At 45.8% G+C, this 25631-nt stretch overlaps 1 protein-coding gene across 4 annotated transcripts in view; it reads right to left on the bottom strand.

The window, feature by feature from the left end:
- Positions 1-25631, bottom strand: part of CRYBG2 (crystallin beta-gamma domain containing 2) — a 386970-nt gene that overhangs the window by 52601 nt on the left and 308738 nt on the right. For all 4 annotated transcript variants that reach the window (XM_077295719.1, XM_077295720.1, XM_077295723.1 and 1 more), the window contains one exon: positions 8783-8830. In XM_077295719.1, coding sequence (XP_077151834.1) covers positions 8783-8830 — 48 coding nt within the window. The remainder of the gene's footprint in view (positions 1-8782; positions 8831-25631) is intronic.

Raw genomic sequence — 25631 nt, 5'->3', positions numbered from 1 at the left:
AACTCGCCTGAAGAACAGTCCCGAAAATTCTCAATAAAGGGATATGTGAATCTCTATGTGAAAAAAAGACTTACTATTCAGATGTTGTCTTTTGTGTGTCTTTTAACCTTTTCAGGTTTCCAAACATGCCAAAAGGTGCCTGCCTGACCTTTAAAGGGACTCTGTCACCCCCTCCAGCCGTTAGAAACTAAAAGAGCCACCCTGTGCAACAGTAATGCTGCTTTTCTGACAAGGTGGCTCTTTTAGTTATTGGTGCAGTCAAAGCAGAAATAAAGCGTTTTATAATTTCGCAAAAATACCTGTCTTTAGTCCTGGAGGCAGATATTAACCCCCCTGCTGCACACGCCACACTGCCGTCAATCAAGGCTTCTTCGGCGCCGGGCGCCGCCCCCTCCGCGCTGTTTTCAAATCAAATCCAGCGCCTGCGCTGTTTTGTTCTTTGTTATGCACAGTGCGGGGCTGGGATTCACAAGCTGGGTGGCCTCACAGGCGCAGTCAATATCCATGGCCCCTCTCTAGGCTATGAATATCAGCCCGCAGCTGTCTGCATAGCATTTCTGGCTATTAATTATAGGGGGGCCCCACATCTTTTTTTTAAGGGGTCCCCTATTTTAATTGCTAGTAAAAGCTAAATATACAGTTGTGGGCTGAGATTCATAGCCTGGGAAGCTCCATGGGTATTAACCCCTTCCCAGGCTAGAAACATCGGCCCCCAGCCGTTGGCTTTCCCTCTCTGGTGCAGAAAATTGTGCAGGAGCCCATGCCATTTTTTTCCCTTTTTTTTTTAAATTAAAGATATTGCGTGCAGATTTTGTGTGTGTGTCTTTATTTAACTATTTATGTACCATTTTATTAGGTTCATTACTAAACATCGGCCTTGGTATTATTTTTATATCTATCTATTATCTATCTATTCATCTATCTATTATCTATCATCTATTGTCTGTCTATATCTGTCTGTCTGTCTGTGTGTGTGTAAACATTATTCTTCAATGAAGTATGTAAAATAAGAGGTTGGGCAAAGAAATTACATCACAATTCTTTTTTTTATTTAAGTTACAAGAACGCAGGCAAATCCGCATGAAAAAACGCATGAAAATCCGCACAAAAAACACATCAAAACCGCATAAAAAATGCACGGATTTTTACCTGCGTTTTCTGCCAAGAGATGCAGATTCTGTGTAGAAAATTCTGCAGACAAATATGCAACCTGTGCACATACCCTAAATGTCTTCCACTCTGAAAATGCTCCATACATTACAATTCAATGGGTAGGTGCAAAAGACAGGAAGGAATCTTTTTGAGAGTTTTACTAGCATTTTTGTCTGTTTTAAATGTAACTTGTTTTTTGTTTATTTTTTTAATGCCTGGAAAATTCCAGAAAAAAAAGCCACAGAAGCACTGGAAAAATGCTAACCCCTCCCCATCCCCCCCTTCCCATTGAGAAAGCGCTTTGGAGACAACAAAAAAAATGTTAAAAAAAGATGCTTCTGGGATATTTTGAAACCTGTGCCTCTTGAAAAACTCGGTGGATTTGCCCACCTGAAAAGGATGCTGTGTGCACATACCCTAATGCATTATACTCTATGTAGGTTTTTTTGCTGACTGATGGTCCGCATAAAAATGGAGATATGTCTACTTTGCACCAGAATAAAAGGACAGCGCATTGATATAATCTGAGTTGCATGAGTGTGCCTTCTGATTTCCACTAAAAGGTTGCAAGGAAAAGCTTCAGAAACTTCCATCAGTTTTTTGTAGAAGATAAAAATGGATACACAGCCTTAAAACGGATGAAAATTGGACCCAGCACACTGATTAAAATTGCCATTCTTTTTGTGTAAAGAGAAAAAAAGACTGACATGTGAACTGCAGTGTTTCAGTGTTTCAAAAATATATATTGCTTCTATCAGAAATGCTTTTTGGGAGAACCCAACATTATGGCTTACCACAGGGCAGCGATACTTGAAAGCGCGGAGATCTGGTGGTCTCAGTCGTCCTCACATAGATGGCTCCAAATTGAAAACTGTTTCGCATGGCGGGGCTCCAATAGACTTCTTTTGGAAGCCGAACTTCTATCGCCGACTAATTTTAATCCAATTCTCCCAATTATGAGATCGTCATTGTCCATGTGGAGACGGGTGACTTTCCGTCCCCTGCAAAAATTTCTGTTAGGTCAATGGAGGCCCATATCCCACATCTCAATATAAGTAACTGGTCCAGATTGGGGGTCACTTCCTTAACTGATTTATTTAATAACAAAACACTTTTTGCTTTTGAATCTCTAGTGAAAACCCATAAATTAGAATGGAAGTTTTTTTTTTATTAATAGCTCCAAATCAGACACTTCCTTACTCCCCTCCAATTATTTAATAGGAAACCTAGTATATCTCTATTTGGGAGGTACTTTGATTGTACTGAAACCACTACGAGATACCTTTTTATAATTTACAGGGTTTTGGCCTCATCTGGTCAGGTGGAGTATATGGTGAGATGGGAACAGGATTTGGGCCTTTCCTTTTCAGTTCAGGAGTGGCAGGAGGCCTCTAGTTGTATACTTAAAATTTCACGTTGCATAAATCACTTAGAACAATTGAAGAAGGTGCATGTGAGGTGGTATATGACACCTGATAGACTAGCTCATGGATCTCAAAATCTGTCCCCCTTGTGTTGGAAGGGATGTGGTTTTGTGGGTTCTTTAGCTCATAATTTCTGGTTTTGTCCCGATTTAATTGTTCTGGGCTGGTGTTTTTGATTTGATATCTGAGCTTATAAATTTTAAAACTGTCCCTTCCCCTGCTTTGGCAGTTCTAAATATGGGAACTGATTGTTTAACACCTCAGGTAACCGGTTGTTACAGTGATGTTGCCTTCCTTTCGGGGAGGGTGATGTCACGCTTGGAGGCAAGGGAGACTCTTTCTATCAGGTAAGGCACTCACATTCAACACATCTGAATCTAGGCCAGGAAGGGGAGCTCAGGACCCGGATTCAGGGGAGCTTCCTTAAACCTTATGTATCCTGGTTTGGAAGAGGAGTCAGCCAGTTGTAGGGAGTCTAGAGGAGAGAGTGAGAGGAGAAGGATGTCTGGAACAGACAGAGGGGCTGAGCAGTCACGTGGGGGCTGCGATCCCTGGAAAGAGTGAGAACTTGAAGGAGTTAAATAGTGGAGGAGCTTAGAGGGAAGAAGCACAGAGGAGGAAGAGGCTCAGGAAGGGAACAGCAGAAGGACACCCTAGGAGCCAGAGCGCAGAAACTGGGTACCAGGAGCCCAAGGTCGTGTTGTTCTCCAAAACGAGCAACAGAACCGGAGGGCATAGGACTTTATGTCAATTGCCCGCATCAAGTCTGAGGTGAGGCAGTAACTTGAGAGCCCGGGTCATGATAGGGACCCTATAAACAGGCTCGCACTGCCTATCGTACAGACATCTGTCCTAGGACAGGAGAGAGGGGACTTTGCAACCAAGCTTCAAGCGGCAGGAACCTTGCCAACTAAAGTAGCGCAAGTAGGAAAGGCTTACAGACCTCACCTGGGAGAGGGATCCCCTATTGCCTCCAAGCCAGTTGGACCACAGCTACCCTGCACTTGGTACCCTGGACTAAGGACTGCTATCATCAGTAAACCAGGTAAAGACTGCAAACCTGTGTCCTCGTTCTTTGCCATACCATCCACCACACCATCGGTGCCCTACGCTTGGGAAGCCCTGGGGATCCCGCTTCACGTGTGGGAAGCGTTACCATCTTGCTGCATATCATCACCCCAGAGGACCACTTTAAGCAGCATCGGTCCCCACTGACCGAACACCACAGGTGGCGTCACGAACAATAGACTTTATTCACAATACCCCTTAAAAGACCTTTCCCCTTTAATTGGGCGCCCAGGGCCACGGACCGGGTCGCAGCCACCGTTACATCCCCTTCAAGAGCGACGGTACCGAGTGCCCCACGGCCCTGGTGGGCTACTCAATTGCCTCCCCATGGATCACAGGACCATGGTGGTACACATCCTTATTGCTGCTAGACAGTGTATTGCTTCTTCTATGTTCCTCCATCCCTTTCTAAACTCTGTGATAAAATTAAAACTCATTTTCATATGGAGTTTCATCTTGCTCAAAACAATATATCCAGATCCAAAATCACCAAGACGTGGAAACTGTGGTCCTCTTAGAAATATGCTACTTCTCTCCCACTTCCTTCTATTTAAGGGTACTGTCACACAGTACAATTTTGATCGCTACGACGGCACGATTCGGGACGTCGCAGCGTCGTATGATTATCGCTCCAGCGTCGTAGACTGCGGTCACACGGTGCAATCACGGCGCTGGAGCGATGCCGAAGTCCCCGGGTAACCAGGGTAAACATCGGGTTACTAAGCGCAGGGCCGCGCTTAGTAACTCGATGTTTACCCTGGTTACCAGCGTAAAAGTAAAAAAAAAAAAAATGTACATGCTCACCATCTGATGTCCGTCAGGTCCCTTGCCGTCCGCTTCCTGCTCTGACTGAGATCCGGCCGTACAGTGAGAGCAGAGCGCAGCGGTGACGTCACCGCTGTGATCTGCTCTCACTTTCCGGCCGGCAGACAGTCAGAGCGGGAAGCGGACGGCAAGGGACCGGACGGACATCAGATGGTGAGCATGTACGGTTTTTTTTTTTTTACTTTTACGCTGGTAACCACGGTAAACATCGGGTTACTAAGGGCGGCCCTGCACTTAGTTACCCGATGTTTACCCTGGTTACCAGCGAACGCATCACTGGATCGCTGTCACACACAACGATCCAGCGATGACAGCGGGAGATCCAGCGACGAAAGAAAATTGCAAACGATCTGATACGACGTACGATTCTCAGCAGGGTCCCTGATCGCAGTAGCGTGTCAGACACTGCGAGATCGTAACGATATCGCTAGAACGTCACGAATCGTGCCGTCCTAGCGATCAAAATTGCACTGTGTGACAGTACCCTAAGGCTTCAGACCTTTATATTTGTTTTACCTGATTAGATATGTTTTCAGTGATTATTGGTCAGATCACCCCCCACCTCCACTCCCATCTCCTTTATTGTTTAGTTTTTCATGTTCTGCATTTCTTTATGATGAGAGTTGTGAGCCTGATTTTCTTTTTGTATTGCTTGCATCGTCCTATAGTACTTGTAATGTTTGTTTGTTCTTTAAATTTGAAAATTTAAATAAAGAATGGAAAAAAAGGAAAAAAAAATGCTTTTTGGCTTATATTGATTGACTGGTCTCTTTTTAAGCTTCCTTCAGCTTTTCAGCTTCACCCTTAAGCTCCCTCAAGTATAGGGAGTGACCAGTCAATCAAGCTGAACCGAGCAGCAATAAGCCGGAGGGAGTTGCTCACTGGACTCTCTTCACTAGACCTAGTCTCAACCACCGTTTTTAAAAGAATAATACATGGCTTTCTGTAAGGAGGAAGCCTGTCATCAATTTACGACACCTCTACATTGACCAGCAAGACACTTCAGATAGATTCACATTAAAAACTGTGATCACAATTCATAACTATGAATATAATGTTCTAAACCTCATACACTACTAACAAAAAGTTAGGGAAATTTGGCTTTTGGGTGAAATTTCAGGATGAACCTAAATGTACGGAAAGCTTTGTAGGTGAACTTAATGTGAACATCTCTAAGCTTTTTAATACACATGTCCAATTGTTCAATGTTGCAGTACTTTTTACACAACTTGCTGTTCTCTAGCAAAGAGCTTAATACCAAAATTCACAACAGGTGTTTGATCCATGAATCGGCCAATAAATCTTGGGGTTCAATTAAAATTGGCATTTAAACAGTCCTCCACATCATGCTGTTCACATTTTGACATCATGAGACCAAGACGACACCTAACAATTGATCAACAGCACCTCACCATTGCGAGGTTTCAAGCAGGATGCTGTCAGACGGAAGTGGCCACTGAGCTTAGAGTGTCTCACAGTGTCATCAGCAGGTTGCAACAGAGATACAGAGACTGGAAGAGTCACAGAAAGTCAGAGAAGTAGATGTCCTTTGGCCACATCCCACACTGAGTGATGACTGCTTCATTGTGAACAATGCCCTTCGGAACCGGATGATGAATGCAACACAACTCGAGGCACATTTAAGAGAGGAGAGAGGCACCTAAGTGCCACGTCAGACCATCCGAGACTGCTTACATCAGCGTGGTCTGCATGCTAGATGACCTGAAAGACCCGTCTTGCATGGGCCAGGGAGCATCTACGCTGGATGAAACACCAGTGGGCCTCAGTGCTGTTAAATAATTAAAGTTGATTTACGCTAAGCAGAAATGATGGCCACCAATGATGTTTGAGACATAAAGGACAGCGCTATGCAGTAGTCACTGTTTTCACCAGATGAGCCTTTGGTGGTGGTAGCGCTACAGTGTCTTGTCAATACAGAACTGCCCTACACTTTGCAAATGGTACAGTGACAAGCCCTTACTACTTGAATAGCATCATTAATCCAGTCATTGTGCCTCAGCATAAACAACACAGGAATAATTTAATTTTCATGGACGACAATGCTTTGGCTCATCGACGTTGCATCATTAGGGAATGGCTGCTGGAGAATGGGTAACCTCCACTTTCTCCAGACCTGAATCCCATAGAAAGCCTATGGGATCAGCTGAGTTGCGGTGTATAGGCTCATATCTCTGTACCCCAGAGCGGGATGCCATGCCTCATCAGACAATAACTAGACTTGTGAACAGCATTAGTCATTGTTGTCAAGTTGTAATTGATGCTGAAGGCCACATGACAAGTTATTGAGATACTGACATTTTTTGTTGGGGTATATCTGTGGCACCCCAGGGTCTAGTTGTTATGGTGACATTGCCTCCCTCTAAGGGGTGATGTCATGCCTGGAGGAAGAAGGAAGGTCCCCATGCCACGTAACACAGTGTACATGTCAGTTCCTGCTCCAGGCCAGAAAGGGGAGCTTTCTTATAAATTCTGGCCAGCAGGTGGGGATAGTGAGTCAGAAAGAAGTCAGATGAGAGCGTAAACAGGGGAGTTGTCATGGAAATGGAAGCCAGCTGGGGCTCATGACAGGACAGTGAGAAAGAATAGTGGGCAGTTGGTCTGTGGAGAGAGAAGGGACAGGAGCAGAGACAAGAGCTCAGGGGATTAAAAACTGCTTATAGCTGACCCCAGAGCGGAGCGCTGATAAAAAGGGACTCCAGAGTCCTTGGCTGGGCAAGTGCTGTACGCCCTGACAGCCAAATCTGGAGGGCAAGTCCCCTGGCCACACTGAACATCTGAAGGCACGGTAGCAGACCAAGAGCCAGGGGCTAACAGTAAAAAGGACAGTGCCCGTGAAATAGGCTCACGCTGTCTTCCATACAGGTTAGAAATCATCACGCAGGAGAGGGCCACAGCTTAGCTACAAGCAGCAGGGACCCTAAAAGAGAGCGCAGAAGGAAAGTCCCCAACCCCACCTGGCAGGATGGATCCCCTGAAAGCCTCCAGGCAACCCGGACTCAATCCGTCATCTGTAATTGGTACCCCAGATTGCAGCTATTTTCAAGTAAAAGGTAAAGAAAACCGCACCTCTCTGTGTCCTTCATTTATTCTCTGCACCCCAACGTTCACCACCATCTGAACAATCAAATATATTTGCCCTAGGGCCCCGATCTACCCATGGGGAGCTGAACCATCTTTGCTGGGTCACCATCAGCCCCAGTGGACCTAAACTGCAGCGTCAGCCACCCATTGCCTAACACCACGGGTGGCGTCATGATCAAACACTACATAAATATCCTCCATTTTATGACATGGCCAGAGCCACGGAAATGGATCATGGCCCCATGACCTCCCCATAGAACTGTCCGGTCCGATTTCGGGTACCCCACGGCCCTTGCGGGTGCGTCATATCCACCACTGTTGTTGTCTTTTCTTTCAATACATTGTTTGGGATGGGGAAATCACCATTGTGTGTGGCTGGGCAATATACTACGTGGCTGGGCAATATACTACGTTGCTGGGCAATATACTACGTGGCTGGGCAATATACTACATGGACATGCATATTCTAGAATACCCGATGCGTTAGAATCGGGCCACCATCTAGTATTATATAAAGTCATTACAAACAGAGTGATCTATTTCAAGTGTTTATTTCTGTTAATGTTGATGATTATGGCTTACAGCCAATGAAAACCCAAAAGTCATTATCTCAGTAAATTAGAATACTTTATAACACCTTACTGTGCAGTTCATTAGGCTCACATGCATGATAATATTGATAATATGTAGGTAAACTAAAGGAGGCAGTGCTCATGGAGAGAGAAAACGGGCTCTGCTTTGCCGCTCCAGGATGCAACACCTAAGATGTGGTGGGGACATGGCACCTGTCAGGAGTTTCTAATAAAGGAGGCACAATTTATGGAAGGGGCCCAACCAAGAATACATGATGTTCTGATGCCCCAGGGTAAGCCTGTTCAGCTTCTGCTTTCCATGTCTCTGGGCAGACTGTATAAGCAGTGCAGAAGCCGAAATTCACCTAAGTTACGCTCACCTTTTTCCCTGTCTCTTCTGATGGACTGGGGGCTGCTTAACTCGGCCATTTGTTTCTGCTGTATGCTGAGAAGAGACAGATGGTCGGAGTCCGGGCCCCACCCCCTGAAGGATCCTCCGGTTCCCCAGTGGGCCAGTTCGAGCCGGTCTCTGACAATCCCTTTAACTATTTACAGGCATGCATTTTTGCTTGTGTGAGAATTTGCCCAATTATTGTTTTGCAGTGAAGCATGATAATCCTATATTTTTTATATTCTTACCTTTCCTGGTCTTGGATTCAACTTGCCATGACTCTTCTCTGGGTGATGCTGAAAGACAGATAGTACTTTATTTACAGCTGCAATGCTACATGATAATCAAACGAAACGTAAATAAAATAATGATAAAGTAGTAATTTAGACATACTGACACATATAATATCTAGAATGTAGTTAAGTACCGTAACCTCTTTAGGACCCAGCCTATTTGTGTCTTCATGACCCAAATTTCTTTTGGAAATAAAATTACGGTAAGTGAATATGTTTTGTGTCTCTGTATGAAAAATCATGATAAATTAGAAAAGATAAAAAAAGAAACAAATTGTTGGTTTTGTAACTATTTTTAATTGCTATATGTTAAAGGGCATCTGTATGTAGGATCAACCTTCCTAAACTGTATGGTCATTTATTTCATAGGAAGATGAGTAAACTGATACCTTGATACCTGTAAAGCAACGCCTTACTCCACAGAAATCCATGCTTTTCTTATATGTAAATGGGCTGTTCAGAGCTTTGGTACGGACACAGATGTCCATGAAAATCAGTTTCCAGAATCTATTTCAAATAAATAATTCCCCTCTGGGAATTTATGTACAGGTGTAGTGACAGTTTTGACTCCATGGGTGTTTTTCAGAAACAATCAGCAGTGGATGTTGCAGAGTGAAAATTGCAAATCTGCCATTGTAGTGCCCATATATTATAGTGCCCATACATTGGGCCCAGCTCGTGCTTCTGGAGACATGCACCCCATAAATTAAAGGGAACTCTCATCACCACAGTACTGACAAACATGTGGAAACTAAATGTGGTTTACGCTCATTGTGGGGATCAGAGTGGTGAGGGGAATTTAGATTTGGGACACAGATTTTGCTGGATTTTTTTTTTTTTTTTTTGGGGGGGAAGCAATTCGCTTTTCAGGAGTCTTTGTGTTACCAGTAACATGGAAGTAATATATACACACATACAAACATATATCGATTTGTATAATATATTTTGTTTGCAAACGTTTAGGCAAAATTACAAAATTATGGTTATTGTGAGCATTTAAGCAAGTTGAAGATGAAATGATCTCTGAAAGGCCTAAAGTTAAAGCTGACACATTTTCTTTGTATTTTAGGCAAAAAAGTACATTTTCATCTTTTACATTTTAAAAATTACAAAAAAGGAAAATGGGTTGATTCATAAGTTTGAGCACCCTGCATGGTTAAAGGGGTTGTCCACTACTTTCAATTAACCCCCCAATGTATCCCCCCGGGGCCCCTGATGAATTGTGTAATTAACTTCCGTTGCCGTTTTCACCTGTGAGCGGCGCTATTCCGGCAGCTGAGTCTGGGTCACGTGACCCCCAGGCTGCAGCCAACGCTTATTTCCGCCGACGTCACGTCAATTTCCAGACTCTGGAAATTGACGTGACGTCAGCAGCAGGCGTGAGCCAGCCTCCACAGCCAGCAGTCACTCATCAAGAGTGACTGGGCTGTGGGCTGGGCTGGTGGCTGCCTGCGGGGCTGTGCTGGGGGCGGGCGGGGCTGTGCTGGGGGCGGGCGGCGCTGTGCTGGGGGTGGGCTGGGCTAGGCAGGGATGATTGTGCGGGCGCCGGGGTCTGTATGTGCGTGCCGGCGCCGGTATGTGGGGGCCGGCGCCGGTATGTGCGTGCCGGCGCCGGTATGTGCGTGCCGGTGCCGGGGCTATGCGTGCCGCCGCCGGTATGTGGGGGCCAGCGCCGGTATGTGCGTGCCGGCGCCGGTATGTGCTGGGTCTTCTGGGGGGGTGGTCTTTGGGGTGTGTGTGTGTCTCTCTCTGTGTGCAGGCATTGTCCGATGGGACTACAAGTCCCATCGGGCTCTGCCTGCTACAGTGACAGTGAGTGACACATTAGCCAATGATGGGACAGTAGTAGTCCCATCAACCGGCTAATGTGTTGAACGTAAACCCCCCCCCCAAAAAACCACATATACAGTACATACATACATACATACATACAACACACACCATGTGACATGTAACAACATGCGACATGCAGCATGCGATGACATGCAACATGTGACATGCGACGACATGCACCATGCGACATTCAACATGCGACATGCACCATGCCACGACATGCAACATGCACCATGCGACAACATGCACCATGCGACAACATGCACCATGTGACAACATGCACCATGCGACATGCCCCATGCGACGACATGCACCATGCGATGACATGCACCATGCGACGACATGCGACACCATGCGCCATGCGGCGGCATGCACCGACATGCGCCATGCGACATGCACCATGCGACGACATGCACCATGCGATGACATGCACCATGCGACGACATGCGACACCATGCGCCATGCGGCGGCATGCACCGACATGCGCCATGCGACATGCACCATGCGACGACATGCACCATGCGACGACATGCACCATGCGACGACATGTGACATGTACCATGCAACGACATGCAACATGCGACGGCATGCACCATGCAAAGACATGCAACATGCGACATGAAACATATGACATGCACAATGCGACGACATGCACCATGGACGACATGCACCATGTGACGCATTGCGACATGCACCATGCGATGACATGCGTCATGCTGCATGCAACATGCAATGACATGCGACTACATGCAACATGTGACATGCGACATGCAACATGCCACATACAGTACGTACATACATACAACATACATACAGACATACAGTACATATAACATAGAGTACATACTCACCATCACTTGTCACCTTGATCCCCGAAGCCAGTGTCATCTGTAAAAAATATTAAAATAATAAACAACCAATATACTCCCTGATCCGCAGAAATCCAATTAAAACGAGTGTCCCTCGACGATCTCCCGTGGAGAGCAGGAGCATCTGCTGATGCGACTGCTCTCCAGGGGCTCCAGGAATACAATGATGGAAGGTATCCTTCCACAATGTATTCCTCACAATGTATTCCTACGCCCCTGTGAGAAAATAGTCCCTAGTCTCACTTTATGCCATTGCTGTTGAGAAATTTTCCCAGGCAGCAATTGCCATAAAGTGAGACTATGAACTCAGGTAACCTCAGTGATGCACTGCAGGAGCCATTGTCTCCTTTCAGTGTGTCACTGAGGGTCCTATAGAGCAGTGACATCACCGGGGAGATCATAGGGGAGATCGTCGTGGGACACTCGTTATTAATTGGACTACGGCGGACAGGTAGTATACGGTTTATTATTTTACATTTTTTGCAGGCGCTGAAGTATGGTAAGTATGGTGAAATGAAGAATATTAAAATACTTTTTTCCTAATGTGTGTGTGTTTTATTAACCCTTTATTAGTATTGGATTACTAATGGATAGGCGTCTTATTGACGCCTCTCCGTTATTAACCCGGCTTAATGTCACCTTACAATAGCAAGGTGACATTAACCCCTTATTACCCCATATCCCACCGCTACACGGGAGTGGGAAGAGAGGGGCTAAGTGCCGGAATTGGCGCATCTTACAGATGCGCAATTTCCGGGGCGGCTGCGGACTGGTATTTGTAGCCGGGAGGGGGGACCAATATCCATGGCCCCTCTCTAGGCTATGAATATCAGCCCGCAGCTGTCTGCGTAGCCTTTCTGGATATAAAATATAGGGGGACCCCACGTCATTTTTTTGGGAGGTCCCCCTATTTTAATAGCCAGTAAAGGCTACGCAGACAGCTGTGGGCTGATATTCATAGCAGGCTACAAATATTGGCCCCTGGCCGTCGTCTTTCCGCCTCTGGTGCAGAAAATTGCACGGGAGCCCACGCCGTTTTTGTTTTAATTAAACGCTCATAAAGGCCTATTTCACCCTTGCGCCGGTACGGGTTCGTCGCTATGCGTCGGGCCTACGTACTGACGCACGTTGTGAAATTTGTGCACGTCGTGGGCAGCGGATGCAGTTTTTCAACGCATCCGCTGCCCATTCTGAAGTCCAGGGAGGAGGGGGCGTAGTTTTGGCCGTGCATGCGTGGTAGAAAATGGCGGACGCGACAGACGAAAAAAACTTTCACTTGAACGTTTTTTCGTCCCAACGGTCCGCCAAAACACGACACATCCGTTGCACGACGGACGCGACGTGTGGCCATCCGTCGCGATCCGTCACTAATACAAATCTATGGGTAAAAAACGCATCCTGCAAGCACATTTGCAGGATCCGGTTTTTTTCCCAAAAAGAAGGATTGCTAAAAACGCAAGTGTGAAAGTAGCCTTAGGCTGCTTTCACACTAGCGTTGGTAAGGGGCCGTCGCGCTGCGTCGGCCCGACGTACCGACACATACTGGTCCAGTCTTAAGAGGCTTCCGCTGCCCCATTGCAAGGTCCGGGGAGGAGGGGGCTGCGTTTCGCCCGCGCATGCGCGGTCGAAAATGGCGGACTAGACGCACAAAAAAGTTGCATGTAACTTTTTTTGTGCCGGAGGTGCGCCAAAACACGGCGCAACCGTCGCACGACGGTTGCGACGTGTGGCACTGCATTGCAATGCGTCGCTAATAAAAGTCTATGGAGAAAAAACGCATCCTGCGGGCAACTTTGCAGGATGCGTTTTTTCTCCACAACGACGCATTGCGATGTGCAGTGCACGATGCTAGTGTGAAAGTAGCCTTAGAAACATCGGCGTTTGTATTATATATCTATGGATATATCTATCCATAGATATATTTATAGATAGATATATCTCTAGATACATAGATGTATCTATCCATATATTTGGCTGCTTTCACATCAGGTTTTTGCCGTCAGGCACAATCCGGCAAGTTTTGAAAAAAACGGATCCATTTTTTCCTCCGGATCCGTTTTTTTCTCTTAGAGTTGTATTAGCGCCGGATTGCGCCTGATGGCCACACGTTTCATCCGTTTTTTGCCGGATCCGTCAAAAAAGCTGTTTCCGCCGGACGGAAAACACATACAGAGGAACGTTTTTTCTGTCCGGCGAAAAAATGCACAGCGACGGATCCGGCAAAAAATGTATGAAACTGAGATGTGAAATGATTAATCCGGCCTTGGAATCAGTTTTTTCATGCATGTTTCCATTCAAATCATTCACATTTTCCATTTATTTATTTCCAAAAACGGCATTAAAACCGCGCATAAACCGCACCAAAAAAAGCATCAAAACTGCACCAAAAACTGCATCAAAACTGCACCAAAAACTGCATCAAAACCTGGTGCAGTTTTGGTGCGGTTTTGATGCAGTTTTTGGTGCGGTTTTGATGCAGTTCTTGGTGCGGTTTTGATGCAGTTTTTGGTGCAGTTTTGGTGCGGTTTTGATGGAGTTTTTGGTGCGGTTTTGATGCAGTTCTTGTGCAGTTTTGATGCAGTTTTTGGTGCAGTTTTGATGCAGTTTTGGTGCAGTGTTGATGCAATTTTGGTGCGGTTTTGATGCAGTTTTTGGTGCGGTTTTGGTGCAGTGTTGATGCAATTTTGGTGCGGTTTTGATGCAGTTTTTGGTGCAGTTTTGATGCGTTTTTTTGTGCAGTTTTGATGCGTTTTTTATGCAGTTTTTTGCACAGTTTTGATGCATTTTTAAATTCGCTTTTGGTGCGGTTTTTGCACGGTTTTTCTGCGTTTTGGAAAGCTAAATAAAGATGTATTATTGAACAAAAAATAAAAAGATTTGTGATGTCATTATTGTCCAACCTCCTCTTTTACATTTGTCCAACCCACACTCCATTACACACACAGATAGACATATAGATGATAGATGAAATGGATAGACAGATCTACATATAGATAGATCTATAGATGCATACATCTATCTATTCATATATCTATCTATAGATATATCTGTGTTATGATCCTTAGTGGTTGAGGATCACAAATTACTCCAGCTAAGTAACAAACATAGGACAAGCTCTAGGGAGGTGGCAAACTGGACTGACCGCAAATCTGAACCTATCCAAACACACTAGAAGTAGCCGGTGAACGTGCCTAAAAATCCTAGACGTCTCGAGCCAGCCTGAGGAACTAACTACCCCTAGAGAGAAAGAAAGACCTCTCTTGCCTCCAGAGAAATAATCCCCAAAGATATAGAAGCCCCCAACAGATAATAACGGTGAGATAAGAGGAAGGCACATACACAGGGGTGAAAGCAGATTCAGCAAATGAGGCCCACTAATACTAGATAGCAGAAAATAGAAAATTGAATCTATGCGGTCAGTAAAAAACCCTTACAAAATATCCACTCTGAGATTTCAAGAACCCCCACACCAACTAACGGTCTGGGGGGAGAAACTCGGTCCCCAAGAGCAACCAGCAAGCGAGGAAATCACATTTTAGCGAGCTGGACTAAAAACATAATGAACACTGATAATCAAAAAAATGATCAAACAAAAACTTAGCTTGTCTTGAAGAGACTGGGAGCAAGGTAGCCACAAGGAATCTGAAGAGCACTGAATACATTGATAGCAGGCAAGGAACGGAGTCTCCAGGTGAGCTAAATAGGAAACCAACCAAGGATAACGAACCAGCTGATGCAGCCAACCTGCAGAAAGACAACACTACACAGTACCGCTTGTGACCACTAGAGGGAGCCCAAAAATAGAATTCACAACAGTACCCCCCCCTTGAGGAGGGGTCACCGAACCCTCATCAAGACCCCCAGGGCGATCAGGATGAGCCGCGTGGAAGGCACGAACCAAATCGGCCGCATGAACATCAGAGGCGACAACCCAGGAATTATCCTCCTGACCATAGCCCTTCCACTTAACCAAATACTGAAGCCTCCGTCTAGAGATACGAGAATCCAAAATCTTCTCCACCACGTACTCCAATTCGCCCTCGACCAGCACCGGAGCAGGAGGCTCAACAGAAGGAACCACAGGTACCACATACCTCCGCAACAAAGACCTATGGAACACATTATGAATGGCAAACGATGCTGGGAGATCCAAACGAAAAGACACCGGGTTAAGGATTTCCAAGATCTTATAAGGACCGATGAAGCGAGGCTTGAATTTAGGAGAGGAGACCTTCATAGGAACATACCGAGAAGACAGCCACACCAAATCCCCAACACGAAGTCGGGGACCCACACCGCGGCGGCGGTTGGCAAAGCGCTGAGCCTTCTCCTGTGACAACCTCAAATTGTCCACCACATGGTTCCAAATCTGCTGCAACCTATCCACCACAGAATCCACCCCAAGACAGTCAGAAGACTCAACCTGACCCGAGGAAAAACGAGGATGGAAACCAGAATTGCAGAAAAAAGGTGAAACCAAAGTAGCAGAACTAGCCCGATTATTAAGGGCAAACTCGGCCAAAGGCAAAAAAGTCACCCAATCATCCTGATCAGCAGAAACAAAACATCTCAAATAAGTTTCCAACGTCTGATTAGTTCGTTCGGTTTGGCCATTAGTCTGAGGATGGAAGGCCGACGAAAAAGACAAATCAATGCCCATCTTAGCACAAAAAGTCCGCCAAAACCTGGACACAAACTGGGATCCTCTATCAGACACAATATTTTCAGGAATGCCGTGCAAGCGAACCACATTCTGAAAAAATAGAGGAACCAAATCGGAGACAGAAGGCAACTTAGGCAAGGGCACCAAATGGACCATCTTGGAAAAACGATCACACACCACCCAGATGACAGACATTTTCTGAGATACTGGAAGATCTGAAATAAAATCCATGGAAATGTGTGTCCAAGGCCTTTTCGGAACAGGCAAAGGCAAAAGCAAACCGCTGGCACGAGAACAGCAAGGCTTAGCCCGAGCGCAAATCCCACAAGACTGCACAAAGGAATGCACATCCCGTGACAAGGAAGGCTGTTGTGAACTATACTTCTTGGCTCCCTCTTGTGGTCACTAGTGATTTGGCACTTGGATTGTCTTTTACCAGGTTGGTACTCACCTGCTTCGTTAGGCCTGGGGTGTTGCTATTTAAACTTCCTGGATTCTCAGTCCAGTGCCTGGCATCGTTGTAATCAGTTCATTTCTGTTTGCTCCTGTCTTCAGGTCCTGGTTCTTTGCAAGATAAGCTAAGTCCTGCTTTCTTATTTTTTGTTATTTTGCTTTGTTCATATTTTTGTCCAGCTTGTACAAAATGTGATTCCTGATATTGCTGGAAGCTCTAGGGGGCTGATATTCTCCCCCCTCACCGTTAGTCGGTTTGGGGGTTCTTGGATATTCAGCGTGGATATTTTGCAGGGTTTTTTGCTGACCATATAAGTCATCTTACTATTTTCTGCTATTAGTCAGTGGGCTTCTCTTTGCTAAAATCTAGTTCATTCTTACGTTTGTCTTTTCTTCTTACCTCACCGTTATTATTTGTGGGGGGCTTGTATTACTTTGGGGTCTTTTCTCTGGAGGCAAGAGAGGTCTTATTTTCCCTGATAGGGTTAGTTAGTTCTCCGGCTGGCGCGAGACGTCTAGGATCAACGTAGGCACGTTCCCCGGCTACTGTTAGTGTTTGTGCTAGGATCAGGTATATGGTCAGCCTAGTTACCACGTCCCTATGAGCTGGTATTTATGTTTGCAGACTTTGCTGTAATCTCTGAGATCCTTGCCATTGGGATCATAACAGAAGGCCACCAGAAGGACCTAGCCACCAAATCTCTGGTACCAAAAATCCCAGGATGACCCGCCAACACCGAAGAATGAACCTCGGAAATAACTCTGCTGGTCCATCTATCCGGGACAAACAGTCTCTCTGGTGGACAACGGTCAGGTCTATCCGCCTGAAATTTCTGTAGCACTCGTCGCAAATCTGGGGAAATGGCAGACAAAATCACTCCCTCTCTGAGAATACCAGCCGGCTCAGAAACTCCCGGAGAGTCAGGCACAAAACTCCTAGAAAGTGCATCAGCTTTCACGTTCTTCGGACCAGGCAGGTATGAGACCACGAAGTTGAAACGGGAGAAAAACAACGACCAACGAGCCTGTCTAGGATTCAGGTGCTTGGCAGATTCAAGGTAAATCAGATTTTTGTGATCCGTCAAGACCACCACACGATGTTTAGCTCCTTTGAGCCAATGTCGCCACTCCTCAAATGCCCACTTCATAGCCAACAACTCCCGATTACCAACATCATAATTCCGCTCGGCAGGCGAAAACTTTCTTGAAAAGAAAGCACATGGCTTCATCACAGAGCCATCAGAGCTTCTCTGCGACAAAACAGCCCCTGCTCCAATCTCAGAAGCATCAACCTCGACCTGGAAGGGGAGAGAGACATCTGGATGACACAAGACAGGAGCTGAAGAAAACCGGTGCTTCAGCTCCCGAAAGGCCTCCACGGCCGCAGGAGACCAATTAGTCTCATCAGAACCCTTCTTGGTCAAATCCGTCAAAGGTTTAACCACGCTAGAAAAATTAGCGATGAAACGACGGTAAAAATTAGCAAACCAAAAGAACTTCTGAAGACTCTTAACAGACGTGGGCTGAGTCCAGTCATGAATAGCCTGGACCTTGACTGGGTCCATCTCCACAGTAGAAGGAGAAAAAATAAAACCCAAAAAGGAGACCTTCTGTACTCCGAAGAGGCATTTTGAGCCCTTCACAAATAAAGCATTAGCACGCAGGACCTGAAACACCATCCTGACCTGCTTCACATGGGACTCCCAATCATCAGAAAAGACCAAAATGTCATCCAAATAAACAATCATAAATTTATCCAGATATTCTCGGAAGATGTCATGCATGAAGGACTGAAACACAGAAGGAGCATTAGAGAGTCCAAAAGGCATCACTAAGTACTCAAAATGGCCTTCGGGCGTATTAAATGCTGTTTTCCATTCATCTCCCTGCTTAATGCGCACAAGGTTATACGCACCACGGAGATCTATCTTGGTGAACCAACTGGCACCCTTAATCCGAGCAAACAAATCAGACAATAGTGGCAAAGGATACTGAAATTTGACTGTAATTTTATTTAGAAGACGATAATCTATACAAGGTCTCAAAGAACCGTCCTTCTTGGCCACAAAAAAAAAATCCTGCACCAAGAGGGGAAGAGGATGGGCGAATATGTCCCTTCTCCAAAGACTCCTTTATATAACTCCGCATCGCGGCATGCTCTGGTATAGACAAATTAAAAAGTCGTCCCTTTGGGAATTTACTACCAGGAATTAAATTTATAGCACAGTCACAATCCCTATGAGGGGGCAGGGCACTGGACCTGGGCTCATCAAATACATCCTGGTAGTCAGACAAAAACTCAGGGACCTCAGAAGGAGTGGAAGAAGCAATAGACACCAACGGAGTATCGCCATGAATTCCCTGACAACCCCAACTTGACACAGACATAGCTTTCCAATCTAAAACTGGATTATGAGCTTGCAGCCATGGCAGACCCAAAACGACAACATCATGCAAATTATGCAGAACGAGAAAGCGAATCACCTCCTGATGGACGGGAGTCATGCACATGGTCATTTGCGTCCAATACTGAGGCTTATTCTCAGCCAATGGCGTAGCATCAATTCCCCTCAGAGGAATAGGAAATTCCAAAGGCTCCAGGACAAAACCACAGCGCCTGGCAAACGACAAATCCATCAGATTCAGGGCAGCACCCGAATCCACAAAAGCCATAACCGGGTAGGACGACAAAGAACAAATCAAAGTAACAGACAAAATAAATTTAGGCTGCATAGTACCAATGGTGACAGGTTTAGCGATTTTTTTTAAGCGTTCAGAGCATGCTGAGATAACATGAGTAGAATCACCACAGTAAAAGCACAACCCATTTTGACGTCTATGACTTTGTCGCTCAATTCTGGTCAGAGTTCGGTCACATTGCATAGACTCAGGTCTCTGTCCAGAAAATACCGCCAAAGGATGAGCAGATTTGCGCTCCCGCAAACGCCGATCAACCTGAATGGCTAAAGCCATAGAATCACTCAGACTTGTAGGGGTGGGAAACCCCACCATAACATTCTTAACGGCCTCAGAAAGACCTTCTCTGAAATTTGCAGCCAGGGCACACTCATTCCACTGAGTAAGCACCGACCATTTCCGAAATTTTTGACAATACACCTCTGCTTCATCCTGACCTTGAGAGATAGCCAGCAACGCCTTTTCTGCCTGATTCTCAAGATTAGGCTCCTCATAAAGCAGTCCAAGAGCCAGAAAAAATGCATCTACATTAAGCAAAGCAGGATCTCCTGGCGCCAGAGAGAAGGCCCAATCTTGAGGGTCGCCACGCAACAAGGAGATAACAATTTTAACTTGCTGAGCGGAATCACCAGAGGAACGAGGTCTCAGAGATAGAAATAACTTACAATTATTCTTAAAATTTTGAAACCTAGATCTATCTCCAGAAAACAACTCAGGAATGGGTATCTTTGGTTCTGACATAGGGCTACGAATAACAAAATCCTGAATACTTTGCACCCGTGCAGTAAGATGATCCACACTAGAAGTCAGTGTCTGAACATTCATGTCGGCAGCTGAGCTCAAAACCACCCAGAGTTCAAGGGGATGAAAGAAGCTAAACAGACTGCAGCAAAGGAAAAGCGGGAGGAAAAAAAAAATGTACTCAGGTCTTCTTTTTATCCCACTTCTGCGATGCATAAAACACTTTTTGGCCTGCTATACTGTTATGATCCTTAGTGGTTGAGGATCACAAATTACTCCAGCTAAGTAACAAACATAGGACAAGCTCTAGGGAGGTGGCAAACTGGACTGACCGCAAATCTGAACCTATCCAAACACACTAGAAGTAGCCGGTGAACGTGCCTAAAAATCCTAGATGTCTCGAGCCAGCCTGAGGAACTAACTACCCCTAGAGAGAAAGAAAGACCTCTCTTGCCTCCAGAGAAATAATCCCCAAAGATATAGAAGCCCCCAACAGATAATAACGGTGAGGTAAGAGGAAGGCACATACACAGGGGTGAAAGCAGATTCAGCAAATGAGGCCCACTAATACTAGATAGCAGAAAATAGAAAAGGGAATCTATGCGGTCAGTAAAAAACCCTTACAAAATATCCACTCTGAGATTTCAAGAACCCCCACACCAACTAACGGTGTGGGGGGAGAAACTCAGTCCCCTAGAGCAACCAGCAAGCGAGGAAATCACATTTTAGCGAGCTGGACTAAAAACATAATGAACACTGATAATCAAAAAAATGATCAAACAAAAACTTAGCTTGTCTTGAAGAGACTGGGAGCAAGGTAGCCACAAGGAATCTGAAGAGCACTGAATACATTGATAGCAGGCAAGGAACTGAGTCTCCAGGTGAGCTAAATAGGAAACCAACCAAGGATAACGAACCAGCTGATGCAGCCAACCTGCAGAAAGACAACACTACACAGTACCGCTTGTGACCACTAGAGGGAGCCCAAAAATAGAATTCACAACATATCTGGATAGATATATCTATTGATAGATGTATGGATAGCGTAGGGTGTGTGTCCACTGTCATGAATCCCAATGGCTAGGGATAGCAAGGGCCAAGCAAAGTAATACAAAATATCGGACGAGCTCTAGGGTGATGGAACCTGGGCTGACCGCTGCCCTACGCCTGACAAACGCAACTAGAGATAGCCAGGGAGCGTGCCTACGTTGGTTCTAGACGCCACGCACCAGCCTAAGAGCTAACTAGTACTGCAGAGAAAATAAAGACCTCACTTGCCTCCAGAGGAATGAACCCCAAAAGGTATAGTTGCCCCCCACATGTATTGATGGTGAAATGAGAGGAAGGCACACACATAGAGATGATATATATAGGTTCAGCAAATTGAGGCCCGCTGTAAACTAGAAAGCAGAACGATACAAAAGGGGTCTGAGCGGTCAGCAAAAAACCCTAATCAAAAAACCATCCTGAGATTACAAGAACCCATGTGCCAACTCATGGCACATGGGGAGAACCTCAGTCCACTAGAGCTACCAGCTAGCATAGAGACATAATAAGCAAGCTGGACAAAAAAACCAACAACTGAAAATCAGCACTTAGCTTATCCTGAAAGATCTGGGAGCAGGTAGGCAGGAACCAAACAGAGCACATCTGAATACATTGATAGCCGGCAAGGGAATGACAGAAAGGCCAGGTAAAATAGGAAACACCCAGCCTCTGATGGACAGGTGGAAACCAAAGGCCGCAACCCACCAAAGTCACCCAGTACCAGCAGTAACCACCAGAGGGAGCCCACAAACAGAATCCACAACAGTACCACCCGCTTGAGGAGGGGTCACCGAACCCTCACGAGAACCCCCAGGGCGATCAGGGTGAGCTCTATGGAAGGCGCGGACCAAATCAGTCGCATGAACATCGGAGGCGACCACCCAGGAATTATCCTCCTGACCATAACCCTTACACTTAACCAAATACTGGAGTTTGCGTCTGGAAACACGAGAATCCAAGATCTTCTCAACAACATACTCCAATTCTCCCTCCACCAGCACCGGAGCAGGAGGCTCAACCGAAGGAACAACGGGCACCTCATACCTCCGCAACAACGACCGATGGAACACATTATGAATAGCAAACGATGCTGGGAGATCCAAACGAAAAGATACAGGGTTAAGAATCTCCGAGATCCTATAAGGACCGATGAACCGAGGCTTGAACTTAGGAGAAGAGACCTTCATAGGGACAAAACGAGAAGACAACCACACCAAATTCCCAACAAGAAGTCGGGGACCCACGCGGCGACGGCGATTAGCAAACTGCTGAGTCTTCTCCTGAGATAACTTCAAATTGTCCACCACCTGGTTCCAAATCTGATGCAGCCTGTCCACCACCACGTCCACTCCAGGACAATCCGAAGACTCCACCTGACCAGAGGAAAAACGAGGATGAAACCCCGAATTACAAAAAAAAAGGAGAGACCAACGTGGCAGAACTAGCCCGATTATTAAGAGCAAATTCGGCCAGTGGCAAAAAAGCAACCCAGTCATCTTGATCAGCAGAAACAAAACACCTCAAATAAGTTTCCAAGGTCTGATTAGTTCGCTCCGTCTGGCCATTCGTCTGAGGATGGAATGCAGACGAGAAAGACAAATCAATGCCCATCTTGGCACAAAACGTCCGCCAAAATCTAGACACAAACTGGGATCCCCTGTCAGAAACGATATTCTCCGGAATCCCATGCAAACGAACCACGTTCTGAAAAAATAAAGGGACCAACTCAGAGGAGGAAGGCAACTTAGGCAAGGGCACCAAATGAACCATCTTAGAAAAGCGGTCACACACAACCCAGATAACGGACATTTTCTGTGAAACCGGGAGATCAGAAATAAAATCCATGGAAATGTGCGTCCAAGGCCTCTTCGGGATGGGCAAGGATAACAACAACCCACTGGCCCGAGAACAGCAAGGCTTAGCTCGAGCACACACTTCACAAGACTGCACAAAGGTACGCACATCCCTAGACAAGGAAGGCCACCAAAAAGACCTGGCCACCAAGTCTCTAGTACCAAATATTCCAGGATGACCAGCCAACACAGAAGAATGGACCTCGGAGATGACTCTACTGGTCCAATCATCCGGAACAAACAGTCTTTCTAGTGGACAACGATCCGGTTTATCCACCTGAAACTCCTGCAATGCACGTCGCAAGTCTGGGGATACGGCGGACAATATTACCCCATCCCTAAGGATACCAGTAGGCCCAGAGTCTCCAGGAGAGTCAGGCACAAAACTCCTGGAAAGAGCATCTGCCTTCACATTCTTTGAACCTGGCAGGTATGAAACCACGAAATTGAAACGAGAAAAAAACAACGACCAACGAGCCTGTCTAGGATTCAAACGCCTGGCAGACTCAAGGTAAATGAGATTCTTGTGATCAGTCAAGACCACCACACGATGTTTAGCACCCTCAAGCCAATGACGCCACTCCTCAAATGCCCACTTCATGGCCAAAAGCTCCCGATTACCCACATCATAATTGCGCTCGGCGGGCGAGAATTTTCTAGAGAAGAATGCACATGGCTTCATCACCGAGCCATTAGCACTTCTCTGTGACAAAACCGCCCCCGCTCCAATCTCGGAAGCATCAACCTCAACCTGAAAAGGAAGTGAAACCTCTGGTTGACACAACACAGGAGCAGAAGAAAACCGGCGCTTAAGTTCCTGAAAGGCCTCCACGGCCGCAGGAGACCAATCAGCAACATCAGCACCCTTTTTAGTCAAATCAGTCAAAGGTTTAACAATACTGGAAAAATTAGCAATGAACCGACGATAAAAATTAGCAAACCCCAAGAACTTCTGAAGGCTCTTAACAGATGTAGGTTGTGTCCAGTCACAAATCGCCTGAACCTTGACGGGATCCATCTCAATAGTAGAAGGAGAAAAAATGTACCCCAAAAAAGAAATCTTCTGGACTCCGAAGAGACACTTTGAGCCCTTCACAAACAGAGAATTGGCCCGCAGAACCTGAAACACCTTCCTGACCTGTAGAACATGAGACTCCCAGTCATCAGAAAACACCAAAATATCATCCAAATACACAATCATAAACTTATCCAGATATTCACGGAAAATATTGTGCATAAAGGACTGAAAGACTGACGGAGCATTGGAGAGTCCAAAAGGCATTACCAAATACTCAAAATGGCCCTCAGGCGTATTAAATGCGGTTTTCCACTCATCACCCTGTTTTATCCGCACCAGATTATACGCACCGCGAAGATCTATCTTAGTGAACCACCTAGCCCCCTTAATGCGAGCAAACAAATCAGTCAATAATGGCAATGGATACTGATACTTGACTGTAATCTTATTCAGAAGGCGATAATCTATACAAGGCCTCAGGGAACCATCTTTTTTTGCCACGAAAAAAAAACCTGCTCCCAGAGGGGACGAAGATGGACGAATATGTCCCTTTTCCAAGGACTCCTTAATATAATTCCGCATAGCAGTATGCTCTGGCAGTGACAGATTAAATAAACGACCCTTAGGGAACTTACTGCCAGGAATCAATTCTATAGCACAGTCACAATCTCTATGCGGAGGGAGCGAATTGAGCTTAGGCTCCTCAAAAACATCCCTATAGTCAGACAAAAACGCAGGGATCTCAGAAGGAGTAGATGAAGCGATTGAAATCGGAGGTGCATAATCATGAACCCCCTGACATCCCCAGCTTAACACAGACATTGTTTTCCAGTCCAGGACAGGATTATGAGTTTGTAACCATGGCAGACCAAGCACTAGTACATCATGTAAATTATACAGTACAAGGAAGCGAATCACCTCCTGATGAACGGGAGTCATGCGCATGGTCACTTGTGTCCAATACTGCGGTTTATTCATAGCCAATGGTGTAGAGTCAATTCCCTTCAGAGGAATAGGAACTTCCAGAGGTTCCAGACTAAAACCGCAGCGTTTAGCAAATGACCAATCCATAAGACTCAGGGCAGCGCCCGAATCCACATAGGCATCGACGGAAATGGAAGACAGTGAAAAAATCAGAGTCAGAGACAAAATGAACTTAGGCTGCAGAGTACCAATGGCAAAAGATTTATCAACCCTTTTTGTGCGTTTAGAGCATGCTGATATAACATGAGCTGAATCACCACAATGAAAACACAATCCATTTTTCCGCCTATAATTTTGCCGTTCACTTCTGGACTGAATTCTATCACATTGCATAGTCTCAGGTGCCTGTTCAAAAGACACCGCCAACTGGTGCACGGGTTTGCGCTCCCGTAAACGCCGATCAATCTGAATGGCCATAGCCATCGACTCATTCAGACCTGTAGGCGTAGGGAACCCCACCATAATATCCTTAATGGCCTCGGAAAGACCATTTCTGAAGTTTGCAGCCAGGGCGCACTCATTCCACTGAGTAAGCACCGACCATTTCCGAAATTTTTGACAATATATTTCCGCTTCATCATACCCCTGAGAGAGGGCTAATAAAGCCTTTTCAGCCTGAATCTCCAGGTTGGGTTCCTCATAGAGC

This window comes from Ranitomeya variabilis, chromosome 3, assembly GCF_051348905.1.
Source record: "Ranitomeya variabilis isolate aRanVar5 chromosome 3, aRanVar5.hap1, whole genome shotgun sequence".
Lineage (NCBI taxonomy): Eukaryota > Metazoa > Chordata > Amphibia > Anura > Dendrobatidae > Ranitomeya > Ranitomeya variabilis.
Note: the sequence above shows the minus strand (reverse complement) of the source record. Positions and strands in the feature narration are given on the sequence as shown.